General features: G+C 38.8%; 1 protein-coding gene across 4 annotated transcripts in view; it reads left to right on the forward strand.

The window, feature by feature from the left end:
- Positions 1–1385: 1385 nt before the first annotated feature.
- The window catches only part of WDR19 (WD repeat domain 19), a 58458-nt gene continuing 35945 nt past the window's right edge, over positions 1386–23898 (forward strand). For 2 of the 4 annotated variants that reach the window (XM_042466734.1, XM_042466733.1), the window contains exons 1-14: positions 1386–1490; positions 1697–1762; positions 2765–2890; positions 4823–4938; positions 5272–5387; positions 6719–6799; positions 8717–8829; positions 9234–9407; positions 15534–15604; positions 17433–17605; positions 17703–17817; positions 20627–20733; positions 21437–21559; positions 22523–22672. In XM_042466734.1, the coding sequence (XP_042322668.1) occupies positions 2778–2890; positions 4823–4938; positions 5272–5387; positions 6719–6799; positions 8717–8829; positions 9234–9407; positions 15534–15604; positions 17433–17605; positions 17703–17817; positions 20627–20733; positions 21437–21559; positions 22523–22672 (1452 nt within the window). In that variant the 5' untranslated portion in view covers positions 1386–1490; positions 1697–1762; positions 2765–2777. Of the gene's footprint in view, positions 1491–1696; positions 1763–2764; positions 2891–4822; positions 4939–5271; positions 5388–6718; positions 6800–8716; positions 8830–9233; positions 9408–15533; positions 15605–17432; positions 17606–17702; positions 17818–20626; positions 20734–21436; positions 21560–22522; positions 22673–23898 lie in introns of those variants that run through there. The other 2 variants (XM_042466735.1, XM_042466736.1) reach the window with 2 other exon arrangements.

The following is a 23898-nucleotide window of genomic DNA, read 5'->3' on the forward strand; positions in this document are numbered from 1 at the left end:
TTGGTTACCATGTTAATAAATTTAATAATAATAATAATAATAATAATAATAATAATATTAGGCTCGACTCATCCTGGCATCCTTTCGAGGTTGCTAAAATGACTAACCAGCCTGTTGGGGGCAATTAGATTTTAGTTGTAAACCACTTAGAGACTGCTTAGGCCAGTGGCTCTCAACCTTCCTAATGCCGCTACCCTTTAAGACAGTTCCTCATGTCGTGGTGACCCCCAACGGATAGAGGAGCGGTGTCTCGGTTCCTAAGACCATCGGAAATATATGTTTTCCAATGGTCTTAAGTGATCCTTATGAAAGGGTTGTTCAATCCCCAAAGGGGTTGCGACCCACAGGTTGAAAACTCAGAGAAGGTGAAGAGTTAAAATACAGTACTTATTATTGACCCGTGGATAAGTCGACCCAGCTTCTTGGGATCAGTTTTTTGACAAACATTTCTAGATACAGTATGCGTTTCCTTTTTTCATGCATGTACCTTAAGGGATTATTTATTAGTTAACTGGCCAAGAGAGAGTAAAACAGAAATTAGCAACAATACAGCCAGTCCCATGTTGCCAAAGGGAATATGTAGTGTTTTCTTACACTGGCTGAAGAACTTGTTATTTCCTCTGCTAAAGCCATCTTGCTATGGCATTTCTTTTCCATTTAGTAAAATACCTGTTGTTAAGATGGGCAGATCGGTTTTCCTTTATACTTTAGTTTATACTGTATTTTATAAATGTAGTGTTGCCCCCAAGTATAGCGACATATTCATCACAAAGCATTCACTTCTATGACAGACACCAGAGACACCAGTGGTGTGGAATTAAGTGTCCTTGTCATTGTTGACTCCCTTGTTGTGGAGGCAAGTTCCCCTCTGCCTTTTAATTAAGATTGCAGTATTTTATTTTTGTATTGTCCATTGGAAGCTATTTTGATCAGAATTGGACCCTACCTGTAGAGTCTTATCAAAAATTAGCATGTTTCTTATTCGTATCATTGTGAGAGAATGTTGAGGATTGTTTTTGTATAGATTACACTTGTCCCTCCATATTTGCTAGGGTTAGGGGAACAAGGCCCCCGTGAATATGGAAAAACCGCAAATAACAAAAACATTGTTTTTACCTCTCTACCAGTGCAACTCTGTGGTCAATGTCCAACATACACTGACCATAGAATGGCACTGGAGTAGCTACAAATGTTCTTTCAGAGTTGCACTGGAGGACCTAGACAGTCCTAGAGAGAACATATTAATGAAATCCATGAATAATCAAATCCCCAAATATCAAAGCTGCAAATATGGAGGGATGACTATAGTTTGTATTTTGCATATATTGTTTTTGGCAAATGAAAACTTTAAATCAAACATATGTTTACACATTTATCATTGACTTTTTCTTTCCATAGGAAGTGTTTTGCCTGTTTGAAAAGGATGCACCTAGTTCCCCTGTGCTTTTTGCTTGGCAAAAAACTCTAGGAAACTACATTGCTGTTACAGGGTAAGATAACATATATTTAAAGTTACTGAAGGTATCCATACTGCATAACCAAATGTAAATACATGGCCATGAAAAATTGCTTATGTTTAACCTGAGTCAGAGTTTGTCACGTACAAAGAGGTTAAGACTCTAATGAGCATTTATAGATATATAACCAACATGATTGTTTGTCTTCTGTGCTCATCTTTTCTTTCTTTTTTTTAAAGTCACAATCACACTGTAAAAATTTTTGATCGGCATGGTAAAAAGAAGAATGAAATTAATTTACAAGGGTAAGTTTTAAAAATAAACAGGATTGTTTTCTTTTCTCTTCCTAAACTTTGGACCATCTTTCTTTGCAGTAATTCATTATTATGTCCCAGTCTTCTTTCTTTTCATTGATTATTTTATCCTTTAATAAAATTGTGAGTTTGTCCATTTCAAGCATGTCTAAAGTTTTATTTAGACAGTCATCTATTGTCAGAATTTCGGTACTACTACACTTTTTTGTGAAAGAGATTCTGGCAGCTTTGACTATATAGTATGTGCTTTAAATGTTTCCTGAGTTCTTTGCTTTCAACTATATTTAATAGGAATAATATTTGCTGTCAGTAGTTAGTATTGGAAGGAAAGAAATCAGTATTAACAATTTAGAAAAGTTTTGATATAATGGTAACTGTTTAAAAACAATCACGTCAAAGTGTTTAGACATATATGATATAAAATAACCAAGAGTGTATACTCTTAGAATAAATAGATAAGATCTATATAATTAGACATGTTGTAATGTTGTAATGATATAAATTATGGAAGAAGAATTTGAACATATATATATATATATATATATATATATATATATATATAATTTGAAGAAGTTAAAGAGGGGGAGGAAGTTTGAAAAATAATATGATGTAAACAAATATGTAAAAGAGAAATGTATCAGAATATGTTTCAGACAAAAGTCAATAAAATATATAAAAACAACAGGACTATATTATGTAAATTTGAAATGTTCCTTATATTTTAAGCAAGCTAAGATTTGCCAAAATAATAGAAGAATGTAGCAAGTAATTTGTCTACTCAGTCAGATTATTCTCGTCTATTTCATTAATGCTTTCAAAAAGAGTTTGGGTTACGAATTTCGATGATATCAGAATCAATGGGAAATTCTGCATGAAAGAGTTGGACAACTCAAGGAACCCAGGCAAAGGTTAAAGTTAAATTTAGTATACTGTAATATTTTCTATGAAAGGCATATTTAGAAATAGTAGTTAATATTTTCTGTGCTATTTCAGCAACTGCATTGCTATGGATTGGGATCAAGATGGAGATACCTTAGCAATAATTGCTGAAAAATCCAGTGCCATATATCTGTGGGATGCCAACACAAACAAAACTACCTTGATGGACACTAGCATGAGGTATGACTTACAATATATCTTATATCAAGTCCATTGTATATCTTAAATAGAATGGAAGCCTGAAAATAATACAAAGATATTTCTGCTTACAGGAAAGTGATCACTTATGGTCTGTGTTTTTGTCCATGATACATCCATATTGACAGTACAGTACAGACATTTTACCTGTGCCAGCATGCCAGATAGTGAGAGGGATAGGCATACATCTAATTTAATCATTTTCTGAAATGCTTTATGGAAGAAAGCAGTTCAAAATAGCAAGCATTTCTTGCTGGGCCTCCCAGCTTTTTCCTCAGCAGCTCTTGTATTTAAGGTTCTGAGCAATAAATGAAAAATCTTTGTGCAGACGTCAGACATCTATGGATCCTCGCATGTTTTTGAGAATCCTAAAAAGTATATATCAGGGAAATGAGAAAATAATATAGTCCAATTGATATGACAAGAAGTTCTAGAACTGGGGTTGTTGATGTTTCTCATAGATATTAGGTAAGATTTTGTGTTCCATTAGCCATGGCTTATGCTAAGATATATCTTCTGAACTTGCTAGCTGGGCATTCCCCAGAGGTTTTCACATTCTGTGTTGTTACTTAGTTTTTTGTGGGTTTTTTGGGCTATGTGGCCATGTTCTACAAGAGTTTATTTTTGGCGTTTCGATAGCATCTGTGACACGCATCTTCAGAGAATATTGTTACTGATTCCTGCAGTGCATCTGTTTTTATATAATATTAACTAGTGGTATAGTATTTCTTATGTTCCGTATTGATAAACCTCACAGCTACACTTTCAAATACGCTTTTGCCATTTGGTACCCCAGGATTTGCAATTGTGGTTTGTCTTGGGGCCAGTTTTTGCCCCAAGACCCTCCAGAGGCTGTTGATTGTTGGTCTTCAAGTCATTTCAGACTTACAGTGATCCTAAGGCAAACCTATCATGGGGTATCTTTGGCCCTTTTCTTCAGAGGGGATTTGCTGTTGCCATCCTTTGTGGCTTGGAGAATGTAACTTGCCCAGGGTTACCCAGTAGGTTTCCATAACCAGGCTGGGATTTGAACCTTGGTCTCGAGAGTCATAATCAAGTAGTTCGATCCTCCATAGTCCAGTACTCCGATCCTCCAGCGGCTTCAGAAGTCCTCTGCGGAAGCTGCTGGAGGAGCGGAGGATCCTGGGTAGTGGCAGCGGCGGTGGCTTCCGCAGAGGACTTCTCAAGCAGCTGGAGGATCGGAGGATCCCCAGCGGCGGCACCGAGGAGTAAGGGGCTGGCTCTTTTACTTGGCCCGGCCTGCTCTGGAGCCGCTTCCCCGCCGCCTTTTAGAAAAAAAATGGCAGTGGGAGCCCAGCTGCCGTGGATCCTCTCAGGCCTCCAGAAAGGCCCCCTCTAGCCTGCGCGAGACCCCCTCAGGGGAGTTCATGGATGATGCCGGCAGGCGATTTGGGGGGTCGTCTTATACCCCCCGTTGCCTTATAAGCCGGAAAATACGGTAGTAAAGTTGAAAGTTAAGAACATATTTGTTCTTTTTTGAAGCAACCATACTTTGCTTTTCTTTATAAAATTGAGCGATTTAATTTATCTATTCCATATTATTTCTGTATCCCAGATACAATATTTTTAAATTTAATTTGCTAAAATGCAGAAGATGGTCTTGAATTCGATCATTTTGTTGTGGTTCCTTTTTTTACAGTTAGGGCTTTTTTGTTTAGTTTGTATTAATGTTGTGAGCAATTCCTTTTACGAGCAGCTAATAAATGATATACAAATGTTTATATGCAGACTTGTACTACAGAAGTAGCTCTTCCTCTTAATTATTTGATCTTAAAACATGGGCTCTTTTTCTGGTTACTTATTCTGAAATATTTCTAAATGTTGTTACCAGCTAAACCTTTAAAATGGATTTATACAGCTCTGATTTTCCCTTTTTTCCTTCTTGAATTGTAGGGAACCAATGTCTTTCTTACGATGGTCAAAATCTGAACCCTTACTTGCTGCTGGAACAGCTAAGGGAAGTGTTCTTATATATAATCACCAAACATCTCGCAAAATTCCTGTCCTTGGTCAGTACCATGGTGAACTCATTAACTTACTTACATATGTAGGAGAAAAGCCACTCAGAACTCATCTAAAATAGCTGTTGAATAAATCTCTAATGTAAATAGTTAAATGTGTGTGGCGGAGGAATATCTGTTCACTTAAGACATCTGTATTTATATTAAAAGGTTGCTAAGTGATAGTAGACTATATTAGTAAATAGCACTTTGTCCATTCAGTGTGATAATTGGACTATTAAACACACTGACTTAAAAACATGTTAACTTCAAAAGATTGATTTGAGAACAAAATTACTTAATTATTTAACATGGCTGTTCTATGGAAATTTGTTTTTCTAGGTAAGCACTCCAAGCGGATCACATGTGGTTGTTGGAGCAGTAGGAAATTAATAGCTCTAGGTGGTGAAGACAAATTTATAACAGTTAGCAATCACGAAGGAGATACTATCAGAATGGTAATAAACTCCTGATGTTTTTATGCTCAGCACATTGTAAAGTTACATGAAAGTTAGACGAAAAAATATGGCTGCTCTTGTTTGTTCCATGTATGAATGTTTTCATTCAAAGTATGAGAAAGAAAGCACAAGAGAAACAACTATAAAGTGAATCTGTTTTCGATCAGTCTATATTTTGGTTTTGAATTACAGGAAATTCTGAAAATGCAAAAAAGTATCATAACATTGGCCCAGGACAGACCGCCCCAAAAGGGCGGGTTGGCGGTGGCCTGTTTCCCTCCGGAGGGCCACCACAGCTGTCAAACCGTGCGGCGTCCCTCCAGAGTAAAAAGAACCCGGAAAAACTGGGTTCTTTTTACAGTGCATGACACACTCGTGACGTAAGCGACGCCCAACAATGTGTATATTTTGCGTGTCTCTTACGTCAAAATGGCGGCGCCCGTATGGATGGGACATCGTCATCAGGACACTGCCATGCCATGCTAGGGTTAGGGACCTAACCCTAGTATCACCACCACCACCACCACACCCCTTTCAGCCTGTCTGTCTTGGGCTATTGATTGTGCTTGGGATTGTCCTGTCTTTAATGTTGACGTGACATGACTGAATTGCAGAAAATGGTTAAGGCTTCAAAAATATATAATGTTTAAAAATCCATGGCCATCCACAGTGGGTTCACTGGTGAAAGGCAACACTGCTAATTTACTTTATCTTTTCTTCTCACTTTCCTGGCTTTCCCAATTTACTGGGGAAGAGCAATGGAGGGGCTAATTTCACTGTTGATTAGTCATGGGAATGTCCATACCTATATAAAAATAAAGGTATTATGAGTTTTTGCAATGGTTCAAGTTGCTACTGGTTTAGGACACAATTTTATCCTTGGTTTGTATAACACATATGATTGCTCCTTAAAATTCATACATAGGAGAAGGAAAAGAGGATGCCACTTTTTAAGAATATTCAGTTCAAGCTAATGTCATGTATTATATGTAGATATTCTTAAAAGTTGCAAAAGAAGCATACCCTTACATATCTGGGCTTGGCTCTTGGTCGTATGTGATGCTGTGAAAATCGAACTAATAGTCCCCTTTGGTTGGGATCAGGTTTTCCAGTGCAGACATCCTATGACAGGTGGTCTTGGATTAAAGTAAGCAAATAAATGGGTATTTGGGAGGTTGAAAGCTGTATTCAATTATTATGTTAGTGCAAAGCAAGAGGAAACAACCCATTTCTGCCCAGCAAGTCAGTTTTGCAATCCACTTTTGGAATAGTGATTAATAAGACTGTATTGTTTCATGCATAATGTTAACCTTGGGACCTTATTTTTGCAGACAGCAGTGAAAGGAGATCCCAGTGATATGGAATTCATAGTAATGAAGACAGATGACAAAACAGGAGGAAACGAAACCACAGTAAGTCATCAGCAGTAACAACTTGTACAGACTGTATTCAATTATTCTCCTTCATTTAATGAAACCAAGGGTGCTGTGAAAATGAAAATAAAAAGGATAATTTTAAACACAGAAAAATTAAATTAAATCCAAGATGTAGATGAAAGATTAAAACCATAGATCAAAAACGTTGGCATCTTTCTTAGCATCATATCTTCATATTGTCTTGCAAAATTGTCAGCTTGCCTTGCAGCTTATGGTTATAAAGCTTCTACAAAGAAACAAAAAAGGCAAACTATCTTTTGAGGTTGGATAATCCCATGGCAGGCCACTATCCCCTGTCAGTACATAGAAGTGATTTCAAGTGACTGGAAGTATTTTCAAGTGATTTTTGGGTACTGAATTAGCACATTTTTAACTGTTTGTTTGTTTGCACTGTTAATGAGGTTCATGAAATAACATTAGAGGAGCAAAATTATGACAACATCCCCCCCGCCCGCCAGTATCAATTTCAACTTAACAATTTTGAAAAGACTCTGAGTAGATTCAGGGAGGCAGGAGCCACTCAGAACCCTTCTAAAAGGTTTTGTGGAACTTAAAGACCACACAGTCCCCACCTGTATTATAAGAGCTAATACAATACAATGCACAATATATTTTGCCGAGTTTTGTGTGCAGATACACCGCAGCTGTTTCTCAAGAAGACATTCAGATTTCTAATGGTAATTTTTCAGTGTATGATTTTAAAGATGCTTCTCATATATGTAATATACCATGGTTAAAGGCAGTTACCAGTTCCTGCTATAGCAGATCCTTTCACTCAGAAGGACTTACATAAGTGTTGACTTAACAAATGCCATTTTCTCAATAGGCATACTTTAGTGGGAATAACACTTGGATTTTGTGCTAAAAGACTGATATCCTTCTGTCTGTAACAGGTCCTTATGTAAAATATTTGCAGTTCTTAAAAGGTACACATTGGAGCAAGCTTGCACAACTTGGCCGTAGGTAGGATCCAAAATTAAAATAGGTCAAACTTCTTAGGGCCTCAGATAGGTTTTAATTAAATATTTATTAGTTAATAATAATTAATTATACTAATTAGTGAAGTTGAAGGCTTTCACGGATGGATCCATAGTTTTTTGTGGGTTTTTCAGGCTATAAGGCCATGGTCTAGAAGAATTTATTCCTGATGTTTCGCCAGCAGCTGTGGCATTTTCTGAAGATGCCAACCACAGCTGCTGGTGAAACATCAAGAATAAATTCTTCTAGAACATGACCTCATAGCCCGAAACACCCCCCCAAATATGTAATATTAATTAGAATTAATTAATCTTAATTCTGTCCTCCACCTCCTCTGCCCAGCCCTCTCCTCAGGAGAAAGCCAAGTGGCAGAGGAGTCTTATCTATCCTACTCCTCCTCTGCCCAGACCTCTCTTTGGGAGAAGGCCAAGCAATGGAGGAGCCTTGAGGGGCAAATGTTTGCCCCTCTTTCTCCACCAGCTGGCCTTCTCAGGAGAAAGCCAGATGAAGGAGGAGCTTTGTAGGGCGAATGTTTGCTCCTCCACCATCTGTCCTTCTCCTTGGGAGAAAGCCAAGCAGTGGAGGAGCCTTGCAAGGCAATGTTAACCAATCCTTCTCCTCTGTCGCCAGGCCTTCTCCTCAAGAGAAAGTGGGGCAGTGGAGAAGACTTGCAGGGCAGGCATTTACCTATCCTCCTCCTCAGGAGAAAGCCGGGCAGCAGAGGACCCTTGAAGTTGTTCCACTTCCTTGTGGGTTGCCTAAAATCCTTTGGTGGGCTGCATGCGGCCCCCAGGCCATATTTTGTGCAGACCTGCATTGGAGCATGCGAAATAGCTGCCATTCTTCATTGTTAGCAATTGTAGGTATAGTGGTCTCTTTATATGTTTTATTTTTATTTTTCCCTTTTTTTTTTAGGTGTGCGTTGTGGTTGCTCAGAAAACTCTCTTTTTATATAATTTCAAAGACCCAGATAACCCAACTGAATTTTCATTTCAGCAGCGTTATGGGAACATTGTGGCTTATAAATTGTAAGCAATTAATTAAAATACTATTGAATTTTGGGAAAGGGTGAGCCAGGTGTATAAAAGTTTTCAGGGGAGTAGTTCTATTCTTCTTTTGCACTATAAGCAATAGTCTTGTGGCACCTTGATAACTATAATGTATTATGGCATAAGTCTTTGTGGACTAGAATCTACTTGCACAATTCACAAAAGTCTATGTCACAATAATTTTGTGGATCTTTAAACTGAGGGATTTTTCTTTGCTTGTTTTGGTGTGAGCTTGTGGTATTTTATGGTCAAGGAGATTTGAATACCTTAACAAGGTTTACCATTTAGGATTTGAATACCTTAACAAGGTTTACCATTTAGGATTTTTTTCTGCAGCCATGTTGGTGGAATTCTTTTGGTTATGTTAGTAATATCTCCAACAGATATGGGGAGAACAACATCTTGATTGGTTTCTCACGTGGCTTTTTTGTGGTGATTTCTACCCACATTCGTGAGATTGGTCATGAGATCTTTCAAACTTCTAATCATAAGGATAACCTGACTAGCATTGCAATATCAGAGTCGCTAAACAAGGCTGCATCATGTGGAGACAGCTGGTGAGTCAGAAGATTTTCATATTTCATTAATATACTAGATTGCACAAACAAGTGATAAATACTGATCCCTCACACTGAAAATGCCATTATAGCACGTTATGAGCCGAAGAGATAAATTGAATATTAGTCCTTACTAGAGCATAATCATTGAAATCAATGAGACTTTCATAAATGGTGACTTAACAAGTCCCATCAATTCAATGGGTGGACTCTTGCTGGAACTAGCATTTTATTTAGCCCTGTGTTAGCAGCGGTTCCCTGATCAAGAGATCTTTTTGTCTTCTGATACACATAGGGATCTTGGTTGTGCAGGTGTGTTACTGTATATATTCTAAAGGGAGAGAGTGCAAAAATACAGCATATATTCCTCATTGATATGAGTAGAGACAGGAAATATTTTTAGAGCATAATGCAGGCACAACATGCATACTGCACCCATAGTGTTGAGACATAGTAGGGAAGATTGTATTGGTGATGTCTCCATTCTGTAAATCAAACTGGGCAATCGGTTGTCCTTATTGCTGAAGTTCCCATTATCCCAAACAATATAGTCAAGGATATGAGAATTGCAGTCAAGAACAATCCGTCGAGCCCCAAATTGTGTGTTACTACTTGATATTCTTACAATGATCTGGCTTAGTATTCTCATTCTGAATCGGAGCAAAATGTTGTTTAGTTAGTGAAATATGTTTCTGATTTCCGTGTTTTCATTCCATGTTTTCATTTTCTTGCTAATAGTCTTTGAATATTTTTTTTAAAAATGGAAGAAGACCATAGTAGTCTTTCAAAACTGTGTTCAAGGTGATATCATTACAGGATTATACCCTAAAGAACTGTTGATGGGGAGGCATCCATCTTTCTTTTCCAACTCTCCATTAAAGTTCATAGTTCCTTATGAATGTTAAATAATAATAGTATATATACTCAACTATAAGTTGACCTCATATATAAATCGAGGGCAGCTTTGGGGGCCAAAATTACAGATTTTGTCATGACCTGTGGATAAGTCGTGGGCAAAACTTGGAGGCTCCTTCAGTGTATGGGCACAGCAAGGGAGGCTCTAACTGTGGCTTTTTGCTTCAGCATTTAAACTTTGCTTTTATAATAATATTCAATTCAATTCACTTTTATTAATGCTGAAGCCAAAGGCAATTTGCATGATTAATATAATAATAATAATAATAATAATAATAATAATAATTATTATTATTTATAACCCGCTTTTCCAAAAATAGATCAAAGCGGGGTACAGCAAGGAAAAAAATGTAACACAATATGCAATATAAAAACATACAGTATAAAAACATCATAAAAATAACCAATACTTTAAAATACTATAAAATCTACAACAACCAAAAAAGACAAACTAGCTAGATAGTACCATTGCATATCAGGGGAGAACAGCATGTAATCAGGGCACATGGGGGAAAAGCAATATCAAACATTCAAAATTGTAAAATGCTCCATCAAATAACTAACATCCGAATTTTATACATTAAACATAATAAAAATTCCAGGCACTTAACTAAAACAACATTAAAAACAACTTTAAAAATCAGATAAAATCATCCCCATGGCAATCAACTGCAATGTCTGCTATAACTCTTGCCCGAATTTTGATTGCTGCTGAGGCAAACAGTGAAACCTTATAAGTTACCTTAGAATCAGTGTCAGACAAGAAGTAAAAAAATCTTTTCAGAGGTAGTATTAGACTGTAAATTGAACAGAATAGATCCCATGAATTTAGTTCTTGGCTCAGTATATAGTGAGCAAGAAAGCAAGTAATATAATAATAGTAATAGTTTGTTTATATTTTCCCACCTCTCCCAGATTCATAAAGGCGGGATTACAGCTTGCTAAAATACACATACAAATACATCAATAAAAAGAATAACAATTAATTTTATGGCCAAGAGGATAGGAATTATCTCTTACACAAAGTCAGGTGGATAAGCTCACTGGAAGAGATCCGTCTTAAGTGTCTTCTTAAATGCCTCCAAGGAGGCAATAAGACGGATCTCTTCGGGAAGACCATTCCACAATTTTGGAGCAGCTACAGTAAAGGCTCTTTGGGGAGTTGACATGAGCCTGATTGATTGGTGTTCTAGTACGTTCTTTCCAGTTATTATGAGAGTGCGGGGTGGATTATGTAGGGAGAGGCGTTCCTGCAAGTAGCTCAGGCCCAAGCCATGTAGGGCTTTAAAGGTAGTAACCAACACCTTATATTGCGCCCAGAAGCTAATTGGTAGCCAGTGTAATATGGTCAAACCTGGACGAACTGGTGATCAGTCTGGCTGCCACATTTTGAACCAATTGAAGCTTCCGAACTTAGTTACAAGGGTAGCCCTATGTAGACCACATTACAGAAATCAAGACTTTTCACTCCCCAGACAGCAGCGGCCAGTGCAGGCAGGAGAGGGATTCTGTTTGTTTCTTTAACAGCAATTAATCATCCAGGACTCCTGCTTGACTCAAGAGAAAAAAGAAATTCTCTCCCCACCACGTGGGAAAATCTGAAAGAGCTGCTATCACATTACCATACTGACCCGTAAATAAGTCGGACTGGGATTTTGGGGTCAGTTTTTGGGCATAAATTTTTACACTTATAGATGAGTATAGAGTAACTGGAATTTAATTTTCATATTTTAGTGTATACTAGAGGAGCAGGGCTAATTTAAATATCTAATCTTTGCTAAGGTCTTTGTAGATGTGTATATGTTTCACAGTGCTAAATGATTGGGTATGTGGGCAAACTAACTACATATTCTGTACAATAAATGAAATTTTTGGAATATAGTTTTTCTCAACAATATAATTTAAGATTTGTGGTGCTATACAAAATCCACAAATTTCACACTGTCACCAAACATTGTCTTTGGACCTAAAACAAGACTATTGTGAGATTTTTTTGATCCAGTCTGTCCACTATTGGACTACCTCTCAGAGAAACACTTTGTAGTTCTGTATTTTTCTCTAGAAAGCCAGTGTAGTGTAGTGGTTTGGGTGCTGGACTAGGACAGTGAAGTGCAGGGTTCAAATCCCTGCTCAGCCATGAAAAGCACTGGGTGATGGTGGGCAAGTCATACTCTCTTAGCCTCAAGGGCAACCCTCCTCTGAACAAATCTTGTCAAGAAAACCCCACGACAGATTTGCCTTATGGTAGCCATAACTCAGAAATGACTTGAAGATACACAATAACAGAAATATTCTTCTTTAGCATTTAAATTTATGCCTTGATTTTTACCAAATTTGATATTTACTATTAATCTTACATTATGAACATTCCATTTCAGGAGGGTGAAAGAGCAATCCACAACTGTTGAGATATTCCCTCATGCCAGTTGATCAAGGCAAGAGACCAAAATTCCAGACTGTTTATACCATTACTCCCTTCTCTCCCCTTCAGGTTTTCCTGTTACCTTGCCAGTTGATGAATGATTTTTCTCTATTTATATTTACTACATTAAAATATAACTCATGCTAACAATAATTAGGCAAAATTATTAGATTACAAATGACATCAACATGAGACTTGCTTAAGAAAAAGAGAAAAAAAGTTGAGGATGGAGAGGAGCTCTGTGAAAGATGCCCCATCAAAGAAAAAGAAAAGGATGCAGAAGGAAGAATCTGCCATCTAAACCACACAGCTGCAAGCACACATGCTACAGTGCATATATATATTTCTGCCATTCAGCTGGGCTTTGAGAGGTGCACCTTTGAACAGGCTACAGAATCTATACTAAAGAAAAATATTATTATATCAAGAGTGATATGGAGGGAAGATCAGCACTAAGAGCTGAAAACTGTGGTGATAAGATCTAAAACAATTATTTCTTAAAAAGATTAAAAATAAGGAGAAATGGAAAACCAAAAACAAAATCTAATGAGAGATTCAAAGGAATTTACCCCGTTTTCTTTACGGTCCCAAAATACACAGGATTTAAAATTCCTCAGTGCAGTATTGAAAGTTCAAGATGGGGGTATGGCAAACCATACTAGAGAAATCATATTAGCCATAACCAATAACATATTCTCTATAGACCAGTGATTCCCAAAATTTGGTCCTCCAGATGCTTTGGACTTCAGCTCACATATTTCCTGACTTTTGGTCAAGTAGGCTGAGGCTTCTGAGAGTTGAGTCCAAAACACTTGGAGGACTAAAGTTTGGGAATCACTGCTGTAGACTTAAAAGAAGCTTATTTGCATGTCCCTATGCTCTACAGCTGCAGGACATACTTAATGATTCGATTACAGCTGCACCTGTTATAATTCAGATCTCTACCTAACAACTGCACCCAGGGTTCTTGCCAAAGTTCTTATTCTATTGATAGTGGTTTTGAGGTAACAGGGAGTGCAGCAGTTTCCATACCTGTATGATATCTTGCTGAAAGCTGGGCTTAGACAGAAGGCAGAGCATGACCTCAGGGTGATTTTGCAATTTCTGCAGACTTACAGGTTTCTAATACATTTCAGAAAAAAGTCAGTGAAGAGTGATGAATATAAGTCATACCAGAGCATAAATAAATACACTTGGCCCATCATATCCACAAATTCTACAACCACATATGCAGTCATCCATGGCTTGAATAGATAGATAGAAAGACAGACAGACAGACATCCCAAAAGCAAACCTTGATTTTGCCACTTGATATATGGGACACCATTTTACTGTGGTATTATATATAATGGGACTTGAGCATCCATGGATTTTGGTGTCCACAGCATGTATGTATGTATGTATGTCTACCTTCAAGGCATTCCAGAGGTGGTGTGAGCAAAATTCAGTGTTAATGGAAGAGGTACGGACATGTGGTATCTTATCCTTCCTACATGTAGAACAGATAAAGGATTGAGGCCTAACACCTCAAAGAGGCGGGTAGCAGCCTTGCCTTCTGTGTTGTCAGTGGAAACTTTTGTGAGCTCATCTTCATGCCAAGCAGTTCTTAATGGGAGCAACTTTTCAAGCACAATGATCCATTCACACATTCCCTACTTGGCATTTGTATTTGGTACTGAAATACCATGTTTTTTATTACTTGCTGAAGCATCACTAAGATTAATGACTTTCAAAATGACATTCCTAGTAACGATTTCTTTAGCTAGGTTAGTGTTGGAAATTGCATTGCTTTCAGTAAACCCTAACCTAGGCAGATTTGAAAAGAGATAGGTTGTCTTTGATTGTCAAGCCATCCTTCCTTCCAAAACCCATATCATGCTTTTACATGATTCCAGCATTAGAACTTCCTACATTTTCGCTAAATCTGACACATCAATTAGAAAAAAGGTGGCACTCCTTTGATGTCAGGAGCTCTGTAAAGATTTATATTGAAAGAACAAGACAAATTAGGCATGCAGAGGCATTATTCATTTCATTTCATCCGAGGACATTGGGATTCAAGGCATCTAAATCAATGATTTCAAGATGCTTGAAAGGTTGCATTCATTTGTGTTACAATTATGCTCAGAGTCCAACACCGCAACAAGTGTGGGCACATTTGACAAGATCAATGTTGACGACAACAGCATCCAGATCTTCCTTGGAAAAGATATATAAAACAGCAGGATGGAAAGAACTATCAACATTTATTAGGCATTATGAAGTGGAGTGATTTAAGTCAGGACAGGCAGTTTTTGGACAAACAGTTTTACAAGCAGTACTTCAAGAATCAAGCAGCCACTGCCACCCTCAATAGATGGTTAATATCCCAGTGGTTGTTTCTAACTCTTCATCAGTGACTTTTAAAGCTCACAGCATGCAATGCTGTGTAATAAAACTGAAGGAAGACAGGGAAAGGAGCAACAGTAGAAACAGTTTGGAATTTGGGTCTCCTTTCAGCTATTAATGGTAGATATCAATCTTTCAATACAATTCAGATTATTTTTAAAAAAAATAAAATAAATAAATGTTGGTTTGTGTCTGTATTGCATGCAAATTAGTGTGAAGGAAACTTTACAGATGTATGATTCCAAAAGTGATAAAGTGCTGTGGCAATACAGGAAGATGGTAATACAGTAAACTAACATCAACCTGGACAATATTGGGTAAATTTCTTAGCGATTAATGCCATGTACATTTCATTATTAATTTGTGGTTTTTAAGAGGGTGATCTTTTATTTTTATTTTAGCATCAAGATTCATGAACTGTCAGATCTGAATGAAACTTATGCCATAATAAACTTGGACGAAGAAAATAAAGGTATATCAGTTTTCAATCTATTCCACAACATTTAAAATCACACAGATAGATTTTTATTTAGATTAGCATCTTTCTTATATGAGGAAGTTTGATAGCTAGAGTGTTCATGTTAGACTAGCATATTAAAATACCTTCTCTTTCACAAGCTTCTCTGAGAGTGGCCATAAAAGAACAAAGGTTGACCTTATTCAGAGAATCTCCTAAACAAGACTTCGAAAGATTGGGTATAAGTAGAAGTAAGCCCTAATATTGTCTGTGCCCCCCCCCCCCCCCCCCCCCCGGAAGAGAGGACATTTAGATCTTCAGCTTTCAGCTAGCAGAAAACCATAGTTTGAATGGGACAATTTGTGATTTGCTCAAACTGTCATTTTCCTGCTAACCAGGAGCCTTTTGAAGTGGAACCTTTCATTTTAACGCCTCCTGCTCCTCCTCCTCCTGTGTGAAGGATGGGAACAAAGGAATACACAAGTCCAGTTATTGTTGCTGCTTGTCCCACAGTCTTCCAGACTGTGTTTTGGACATCACTGGAATATGGCTGGTATCATTTTATAAAAAGGGAAGGGCACTTCTAACCTGCAAACTGAACGTGATCCATTGGACCTCCCCACCACTATGCAGCAATTATGCTTATTTTAACCTGATGAATACTCTTAGGGAGGTATAATGGGTTTGGAGGATAGGGTGAGCCCTCTCCTTCCCATATATTAAACACTTCCAAAGTCCTACCCCACCCCCTGCCTCTCTTAAGCATTTATAAAAATGGAGAAGTGGGGGAGGGAATTAGAGATCAGAAAAGAAGTTGGGGAAAGTGGAAGGAATGATGGGTCTGTGAGTGTGGAAGACAGAAGTTGAAGTAATCTTGCCTGCTACTTGTATGTAGATTTCCCCTGAAGGTATATTGTTCTCCTGCAAGGGAGACGTTTTTATATATCCATGTCTCAGGCTAACCACCCTCATGGGATTTTTGAGAGGATAATGTAAGCTGCCATGAGTTTCATGAAGGAAAAGCAGGGTATAAATAAATCTTTTTGCTAATACAACAATTTTTGTTATGCAGATCAAACTTGGATATGGTTAGAAATACATATGAGTTAAATGTTACAAATAATATTCTGCTCATACAGATATGTTACTCTGGCCGGTTACAGACCGGCGTTTTAGTGCGTGACGAGCACGCACTAGGGTTACAAAAGGGCGGTGCTTCCACACCGCCCTAACCCTAGTGCGTGCTCGTCACGCACTAAACGGTGGCGGCCCTTCCCTATGGCCGCGGCCGTGAGGACGTCACGGCCGCGCCACCTCTAGACAGGGCAGTGCGGACGTAACGTCCTCAATCCGCAGCAGGGCGCCTAGGGCGCCCTTTCCGCGGACCAGGAAGGAGCTCCGTTTCGGAGCTCCTTCCTGGTCTGCGGCGCCGCTTTGCTTCGCTGGGCACAGCCTTCAGACGGCTGCGCCCAGCGAAGCAAGGGAGAAAGGGGCCAAGCGGCCCCTTTCTCCCCCTCCCCGCCGCCGCTTGAAGCCCCAAGGACACCCCTTTTCAGATTGCGGGGAAGCGGCGTTTTGCTGCTTCCCCGCAGCCTGAAAAGTGGTGGATCGGGGCCTCAGCGGCTGCCGGTGTAACCACTGAAGCCCCAATACTCCGGGGAAAGGGGCGGGTCCAGACCGCCCCAAATGGGCGGTCTATAACCCGCCCAAGTCAGATACAGAGGTTTGCAGTAACTGAGGTTGGTTCTGGAGACTTGACTTTATTAATTTGTTAAATCTTTATTGCTTTTTGGTTTTCCAACACAAGAATGTTTTTTAAAACAAAATACTGTTGATATTTTAGGTCTAGATCAGGTATCTTGGACAGATGATGGACAATTGCTGGCAGTGTCTACAAGAAGAGGACTTATCCGTGTCTACTTGACAAAACTTCCCATTCTTGGAGACTCCTACAGCACACGGATTGCATACCTGACCTCACTTCTTGAGGTTACTGTAGCCAATCACATTGAAAGTGTATGGTACCTCACTCATTTTTAAAGTTAGCATAGGTATAATATTGTGATTGATTGCCAAGAGTCCTCATCCAAAGAAATGCTGTTTGTCTTGATAGGAACTACCAATTACAGTCTCTGTGGAAGTTGAACCTAGCTTTGTTGCTGTAGGTCATTATCACTTGGCTGTGGGAATGAATAATCGGGCATGGTTTTATGTTCTTGGAGAGAGCAGTAAGTATATCTCTAGTTCTGTTAAAGTAGTGCTTCATTATTATACATACCCACATGCATGTTTATATATAAAATATATTGGTCATTTTGTATAATTTTAGTATGTTTCTTCTTCGTGGTCTCTGCGAATCATACAAATGAGTTGTACTATGCCTGTGCAGCTTAGCTCAGAACCTTCTGGAATCACTGGACAAAGTTTACTTTGCAACTTTTTGGCGGTAGCTCCACCCATCCCCTGCCTTCCTGCTCTTTCTCCAATTCCTTTTTTCTGCCGCATTAACAGCTCTAGGAACCTCGCTTGTGAATCGCTTCGGTAGAATCTGATTTAATTCTTTACTTCCGCTAGTTTTTGCCCATTCTTCACTCTTCTGCAACTTTGACTTTGTACTGACCGGTTGGTTTGTTTTGACCATTCAAGGCTTATGACCCATGCGGTGGTAAAATCCCTGAAAAGGATAACCGCACTACTTGCCTCCTTTGCCTCGGGGAAGGACACACTCCTAAGACTTGTGCCCAGTGCCAGTCACTGACCCCCCCAGGCCAGGAAAAACCGTGAGGCATGGTTGAAGGGTGCTTTGTATAAGCAGGCGCTCCAGCCTCAAGGGACCACCTTGGCCTACTTTGGCCCCTCCACCTTCGGCTTCTGTGGATAAGGTTGTCCAAGCACCTCGGAGTCTGCCTCAGAACAGCCCGGTGCCGCTTCAGCTTCTCTCCAAAGCCTGGGCTGTGATTATTAGACCAAAAGAGCTCGGCCGAAAGCCAAGAGCTCCGGACACCAAGCTGAACCTGAAGGAGCACTGTCTAGGGACAAGGACAAGTCAAAGTTGGCTTAAAAAAAATCCAAGCATGATATCGGCTCCAAGGGAGGTTGGGGCTCAAAGAAAGATGAGCGCACCAAAAGGGACAAAGATGGCTCCAAATCCTCCTCCAAACGGAAGCATTTGAGTGCCAAAGACCCTTCACCTCAGCATTTGCACTCCAAAAAGGCGCGCTCCAAACCAACGGGTTTGAGAGGACACTGATCTCATGAAGTGTTACCCCCTCACCCAGCGACTGCTAAATCGATCGAGGATCTTGACATCTAGGTCCTTTCGGACTCCCTCCGCCACTGATCTAAGCTTATCAGTCTAACCCATTTGTATGATTCGCAGAGACCACAAAGAAGAAGGACAGGTTGCATACCTGTAACAGTATTTCTTCGAGTGGTCATCTGCGAATAGATACAAATCCCGCCCATCCTCCCCTCAGTGTCCTGCTCTTTATTGTTTCGCTCCTTTGTTGCTTGCGCGGGGTAAAATTTCGGAACTGGAGAAAGAGCGGTAAGGCAGGGGACTTATGGGATGGGCGGAGCTATCGCCAAAAAGTTTGCCCAGTGATTCCAGAAGGTTACGAGATAAGCTGTGCAGGCGCAGTACAACCCATTTGTATGTATTTGCAGATGACCACTCGAAGAAATACCATTACAGGTATGTAACCTGTCCTTATCCTTCAAGTCACATCATTGGTATCATAACAGCTAGCTAATATTCCCCATAAGAATGATAATACGTGCAATTTATATAGTGACCCGGGGGGGGGGGGGGAAGGAACCAATTATTCTTGGGCTTATGAAGTAAAAAGATGGAGAGCAGATGCCCCTAATTTTCACACATGTAAATTCATGTTTCCGAACAGTCTGTAGCAGGAAAAATAATGAAGAATCCTATGTCCCCTGAACAGCTTTATTATAGCATAGATTTTGTGGATAGTAGCTTCCCTCATCATTCAGAATTTCACAATACAAATACACAAAATACATGTAATAGGGGGTGGGATTGCACCAAAGCCAGCCTGTCCATTAGCTAAAATGAAGTCGAACCCTCCGGAGGCAGACAGGCCCAAAATACCTTAGCCAGAACCTCTGAACCAGGAACATACAAATGCTCTGTACAAAGCTTTGGGTGGCTCTCAGTCTATCAATGACTGTTTGGATATATAGTACAGTAGTGGCATTGAGGGCCAGTGGCATCAAGAGCAGGCAGGCAGCAGCAGTAGTAATAGATGGTGCTTCTCCTCCCACTGGGGCAGCAGAAGACTTTGCAGTATAAAGTATTGACAATGACAATTGCTTCATTAGCACTGACCATCCCAAAATTAACTGATTGCACAAGCAACCTGACACTTCACTTGCTCATTTATGTGATGTATGTCCTCTTTTGTAAGCAATACCCTTCTGCATTGTACATAGGTTCATCAGGTAATCTCTGTGCAAAAGAATAAGTGGACACAAATCTGTCACTGGAAATGCAATATTTGAAAATATATGGGAGACTTGAGATCCTTAAAATAGCAAGGAAATTTCAGAGGGATGCTAGAGTGAGACATTAATAAGTTAAAATATATTAGACTTGAATAATGATTAATAAATTCTTATCACACTATGTTACTAGTGCCATAATGTTTGGATTATTAGGAACAGTTTAATGAATGGCTAGTACTGCTAATGTAATTGGCACTGTAAGTACTTTTTGTTATTTAAAGCACTGTGAGCATTTTCAGACCTGTTGAGATTCTAACCTAAAATCATGTGTATTATAAAATGTACCTGAAATTCTAGATGTCACTAAATGCATATGAAGAATTCTAGATAATACTCTAATGGACCAAAAAAAAAACCCACCTGTAATAAACATTAATCTTTATGGTGTTATAGGATGTTTTGTAATAGTAATTTATTGTTTTATACATTAAGAGGTATATTAAATGGTTAAAAATATTTAAAAATGCAAGACTTATTAGTCACAATAATTTTGTTTTTAATATTCTGCAGGAGTAAAAAAGCTCAAAGACATGGAATATCTAGGAACGGTAGCCCGTATGTGCCTCAATTCTGACTATGCAGCTGCACTATGTGAGGGTAAAGTTCAGTTGCATATGGTGAGTATAGAAAGCGAACTCTGGAGAGCCATCTGAACTGCCAAGAATACACTGATCCAGAAACCTAAGTGTGTATTGTATTACTTTAAATTCATTTCAGTCCAATGTAGATTAAAAGTTGTAAACTATTTCCTCCCTGATCCCTCTTTCCTCTCGTGGCCCCATCTAGGGGTGGTTGAGGATCAACAGAGGGATATCAGGGTTTTTAGTTTTTAATTGTTGTTTTATGCATTGATATTGTGTTTTAATATGTTAACTGTTTAATACTGTCTTAAGGGGGGGGAGTGATAAAGTGTTTTTAATTGTCATTTTTATATTTTACTGTTGTTAACCGCCCGGATTGGTTGCCAGAGGGCGGTATACAAAATTATATTATTATTATTATTATTATTATTATTATTATTATTTTATTATTTCCAGAGTAATTTGGAAGAGATTAGCAAAACAAAACAAAAAACAATTACGTGTGCTAGAGTTTGTCAGAGACAAATGAAGGGTAAAATGTTATGTAGCAGTACAAGATTAATAGAAGTGTTTTGAAAAATTATTTTGCGATTTTGGGGTGTCTGCTGTTAGCTTTTAAGTAATTACAGAAAGAAAGGGTGAAGTTGTGATGAGCATGATAGGGTGGCAAAAATGTCAAATTCTGAGTTAAAATACTTCTTTTTCTCACCAGAAATTTTCTTTTACTTTATTATTTCAGATAGAAAGTGAACACTCAAATACAGAGGAAGAACGGGAGACCAGACTGTTCCCAGATACAGATGATAAAAGTAAAATTTTATGCCATGCTTTAACTAGTGAATTCCTCATCTATGGTACTGATGTAAGTGCTCATGTCAAGCTTCATCTCATACTAGTCTAGGGGTAGCTAACCTTGGTGGGGCAGGTTCCCCAATCTTGTACCCAGCCAAACCAGGTCTAAAAATGGAGCCAAAAATGCAAAAGAGGGAGGAAGGGAAATAAATCAAAACAAGTGAAATCTCCTCAGAATTCTTTAGATGATAAATAAAGGCTCAATTCAGTTCTCTATTAAAACTAAGTTTGTTAAGAGATGAATGATAAGGGGTTTGAGGGAATGTGTCCTTGAAGCCCATATTTCAACTTGACCCCAACATCCATTTGGAAGCAAAGTTACAGATTCACTTCATTGTTGCAATATTCTTGCAGCAAGATGGAGGACCTAAAATTGCCAAGGAGGCCTGCATAAGCATTAAAATTACCCAAGTCCTCATATGCTACACCTAATGTCCTTGTTCTATAGTAGCATGAGAAATATTTGCTTGTTCAATATTTATTCAGATCTGATTTAAAAGGCTGTCATTCTCCATATCCATGGACTTAGCATCTGTGGATTTAAGCATCCATGGACAGCAAGCTGCCTGCTGTCCCCAAAGGTGGTGCATGCATGTGGCTGCACTACCTTTGAGGACAGCCCCTGTTGTACCTATTGGCAGTGTGGACACATGCAAGTGCTGCCATTGGGGACAACAGAGGCTTACCTGAAGTCCCATTGTCCCTAATGGTAGTGCAGCCATGTGCACGCACTGCCATTGGGGATAACGGAACTAGAGGTCCTACATACTTTGGTATCCATGTGGGGGTGGGGGTGGTGGAAGGGATCCCCCGCAGATACCGAGGTCCCACTGTAATTTGTCATTGTTACTCTGTAGAGTTTCTGGTAAAAGTAATTTGTAAGTCAGGTAGGCTAAATAACATGACCCAATTGCAAATGTGTTCAGCTTGTTTGTTTCTAATATTATTGCTATTTCCCATTTGTTGTTTTCAGACTGGTATTATTCAGTATTTTTACATTGAAGACTGGCAATATGTGAATGAATATCGGCATTCTGTTGGTGTAAGAAAAATCTTCCCAGATCCCAATGGAACCAGACTAGTTTTCATTGATGACAAAAGTGATGGTTTTGTTTATTGTTCTGTAAGTTATTCCATTTCAAACTATTTGTCAGTTGAAATCTGCTTATCTTTATATATTGTTATATCCCTGTTAATTACTGACAGTCATTGTGGTTAGGAGGTGCTGGCTATTTTAATAAGTTCCTTCAAAATGCTCAAAAATAAATGTGATCCGCAGCATGTTAGGCTTATTTTAACAATGAAATATGTAGGCAGATGGAAATAAATTTGAGTACCTTTCAGGAAAGTGGGCTTGTGATTAAAATTAAGAACTGCATTTTTATTTTTTACAAAAATAGATTTTTCCCATCAGAGAAGGTAGGAACATCCTTTCAGTGGCTTGCTCTTCCCACTTGCTCCAGTAGGCAGAAAAGATAGACCTTTTCAGTGTCTTTGCCAGAAGAGCACCCACCAGAAAGGACTTATTCCTATTTCCTGCTCCAATAGGACATATTTTCTTTTCACTCTTTGCTCTGATTTTTTCCATTTTTAATTTTCTCCCTGATTCACTTCAATTCCTTCTCTTCTCTCTCTTTGTTAAGAGATTTTTGGAAGGTGTGACTTTGTCAGCAACAGTGCATAGATTTCCCCCTTGGGATCTGAATCTAGTACTTAACTTATGAATGAAGCCACCATTTGAGCCCTTAAAAGAGACATCTTTATGTTTTCTTTCTTTTAAGGTGCATTTTTAGTCTTAATCATTTTAGCTAGAAGAATTTCTGAATTAGCTGAATTATCTATAAATCATAATTTATGCAAATTTAACCAACGTAGTTTGACATTAACAGTGGAGCCAAACTTTCTTCCAAAATGTTTAGTTAATAAAAGTTTCACGATATACATTTGCCCAATCTTTGTTCTAATCCTAAATATCTATTAGAAAGTAAGTGGCATACTAGATGTTAAAGTCACAGTAAAGTATTATATGAGAGAACAGCACCTTTCAGGCCTGCTGGGGCACTCTTTGTGTCCTTTAATCCAAAAACATTACAAAATTAGGCCTCTGACCATGATTTCTTGCTCTTTAAAAGCGTGCATATTCCTGTGCGACAATTATGCAAAAATGCCAAGACTGAAGCAAGTGTGGGCTCACTCCACCCACTCAATCACACAAATACAAGTCCCCTGCCATCAGGAGGTGAAACCCATCTGGGAGCCAACCAGAGTGCAAAATCACAGATTACAAGCCTATGAGGGTAGGGAGCTTACTGCATATCCCTCCCACCTGCAGTGGCAGATGGAGCCAGG

This window comes from Sceloporus undulatus, chromosome 5 (genome assembly GCF_019175285.1).
Source record: "Sceloporus undulatus isolate JIND9_A2432 ecotype Alabama chromosome 5, SceUnd_v1.1, whole genome shotgun sequence".
NCBI classification, from domain to species: Eukaryota; Metazoa; Chordata; class Lepidosauria; order Squamata; family Phrynosomatidae; genus Sceloporus; species Sceloporus undulatus.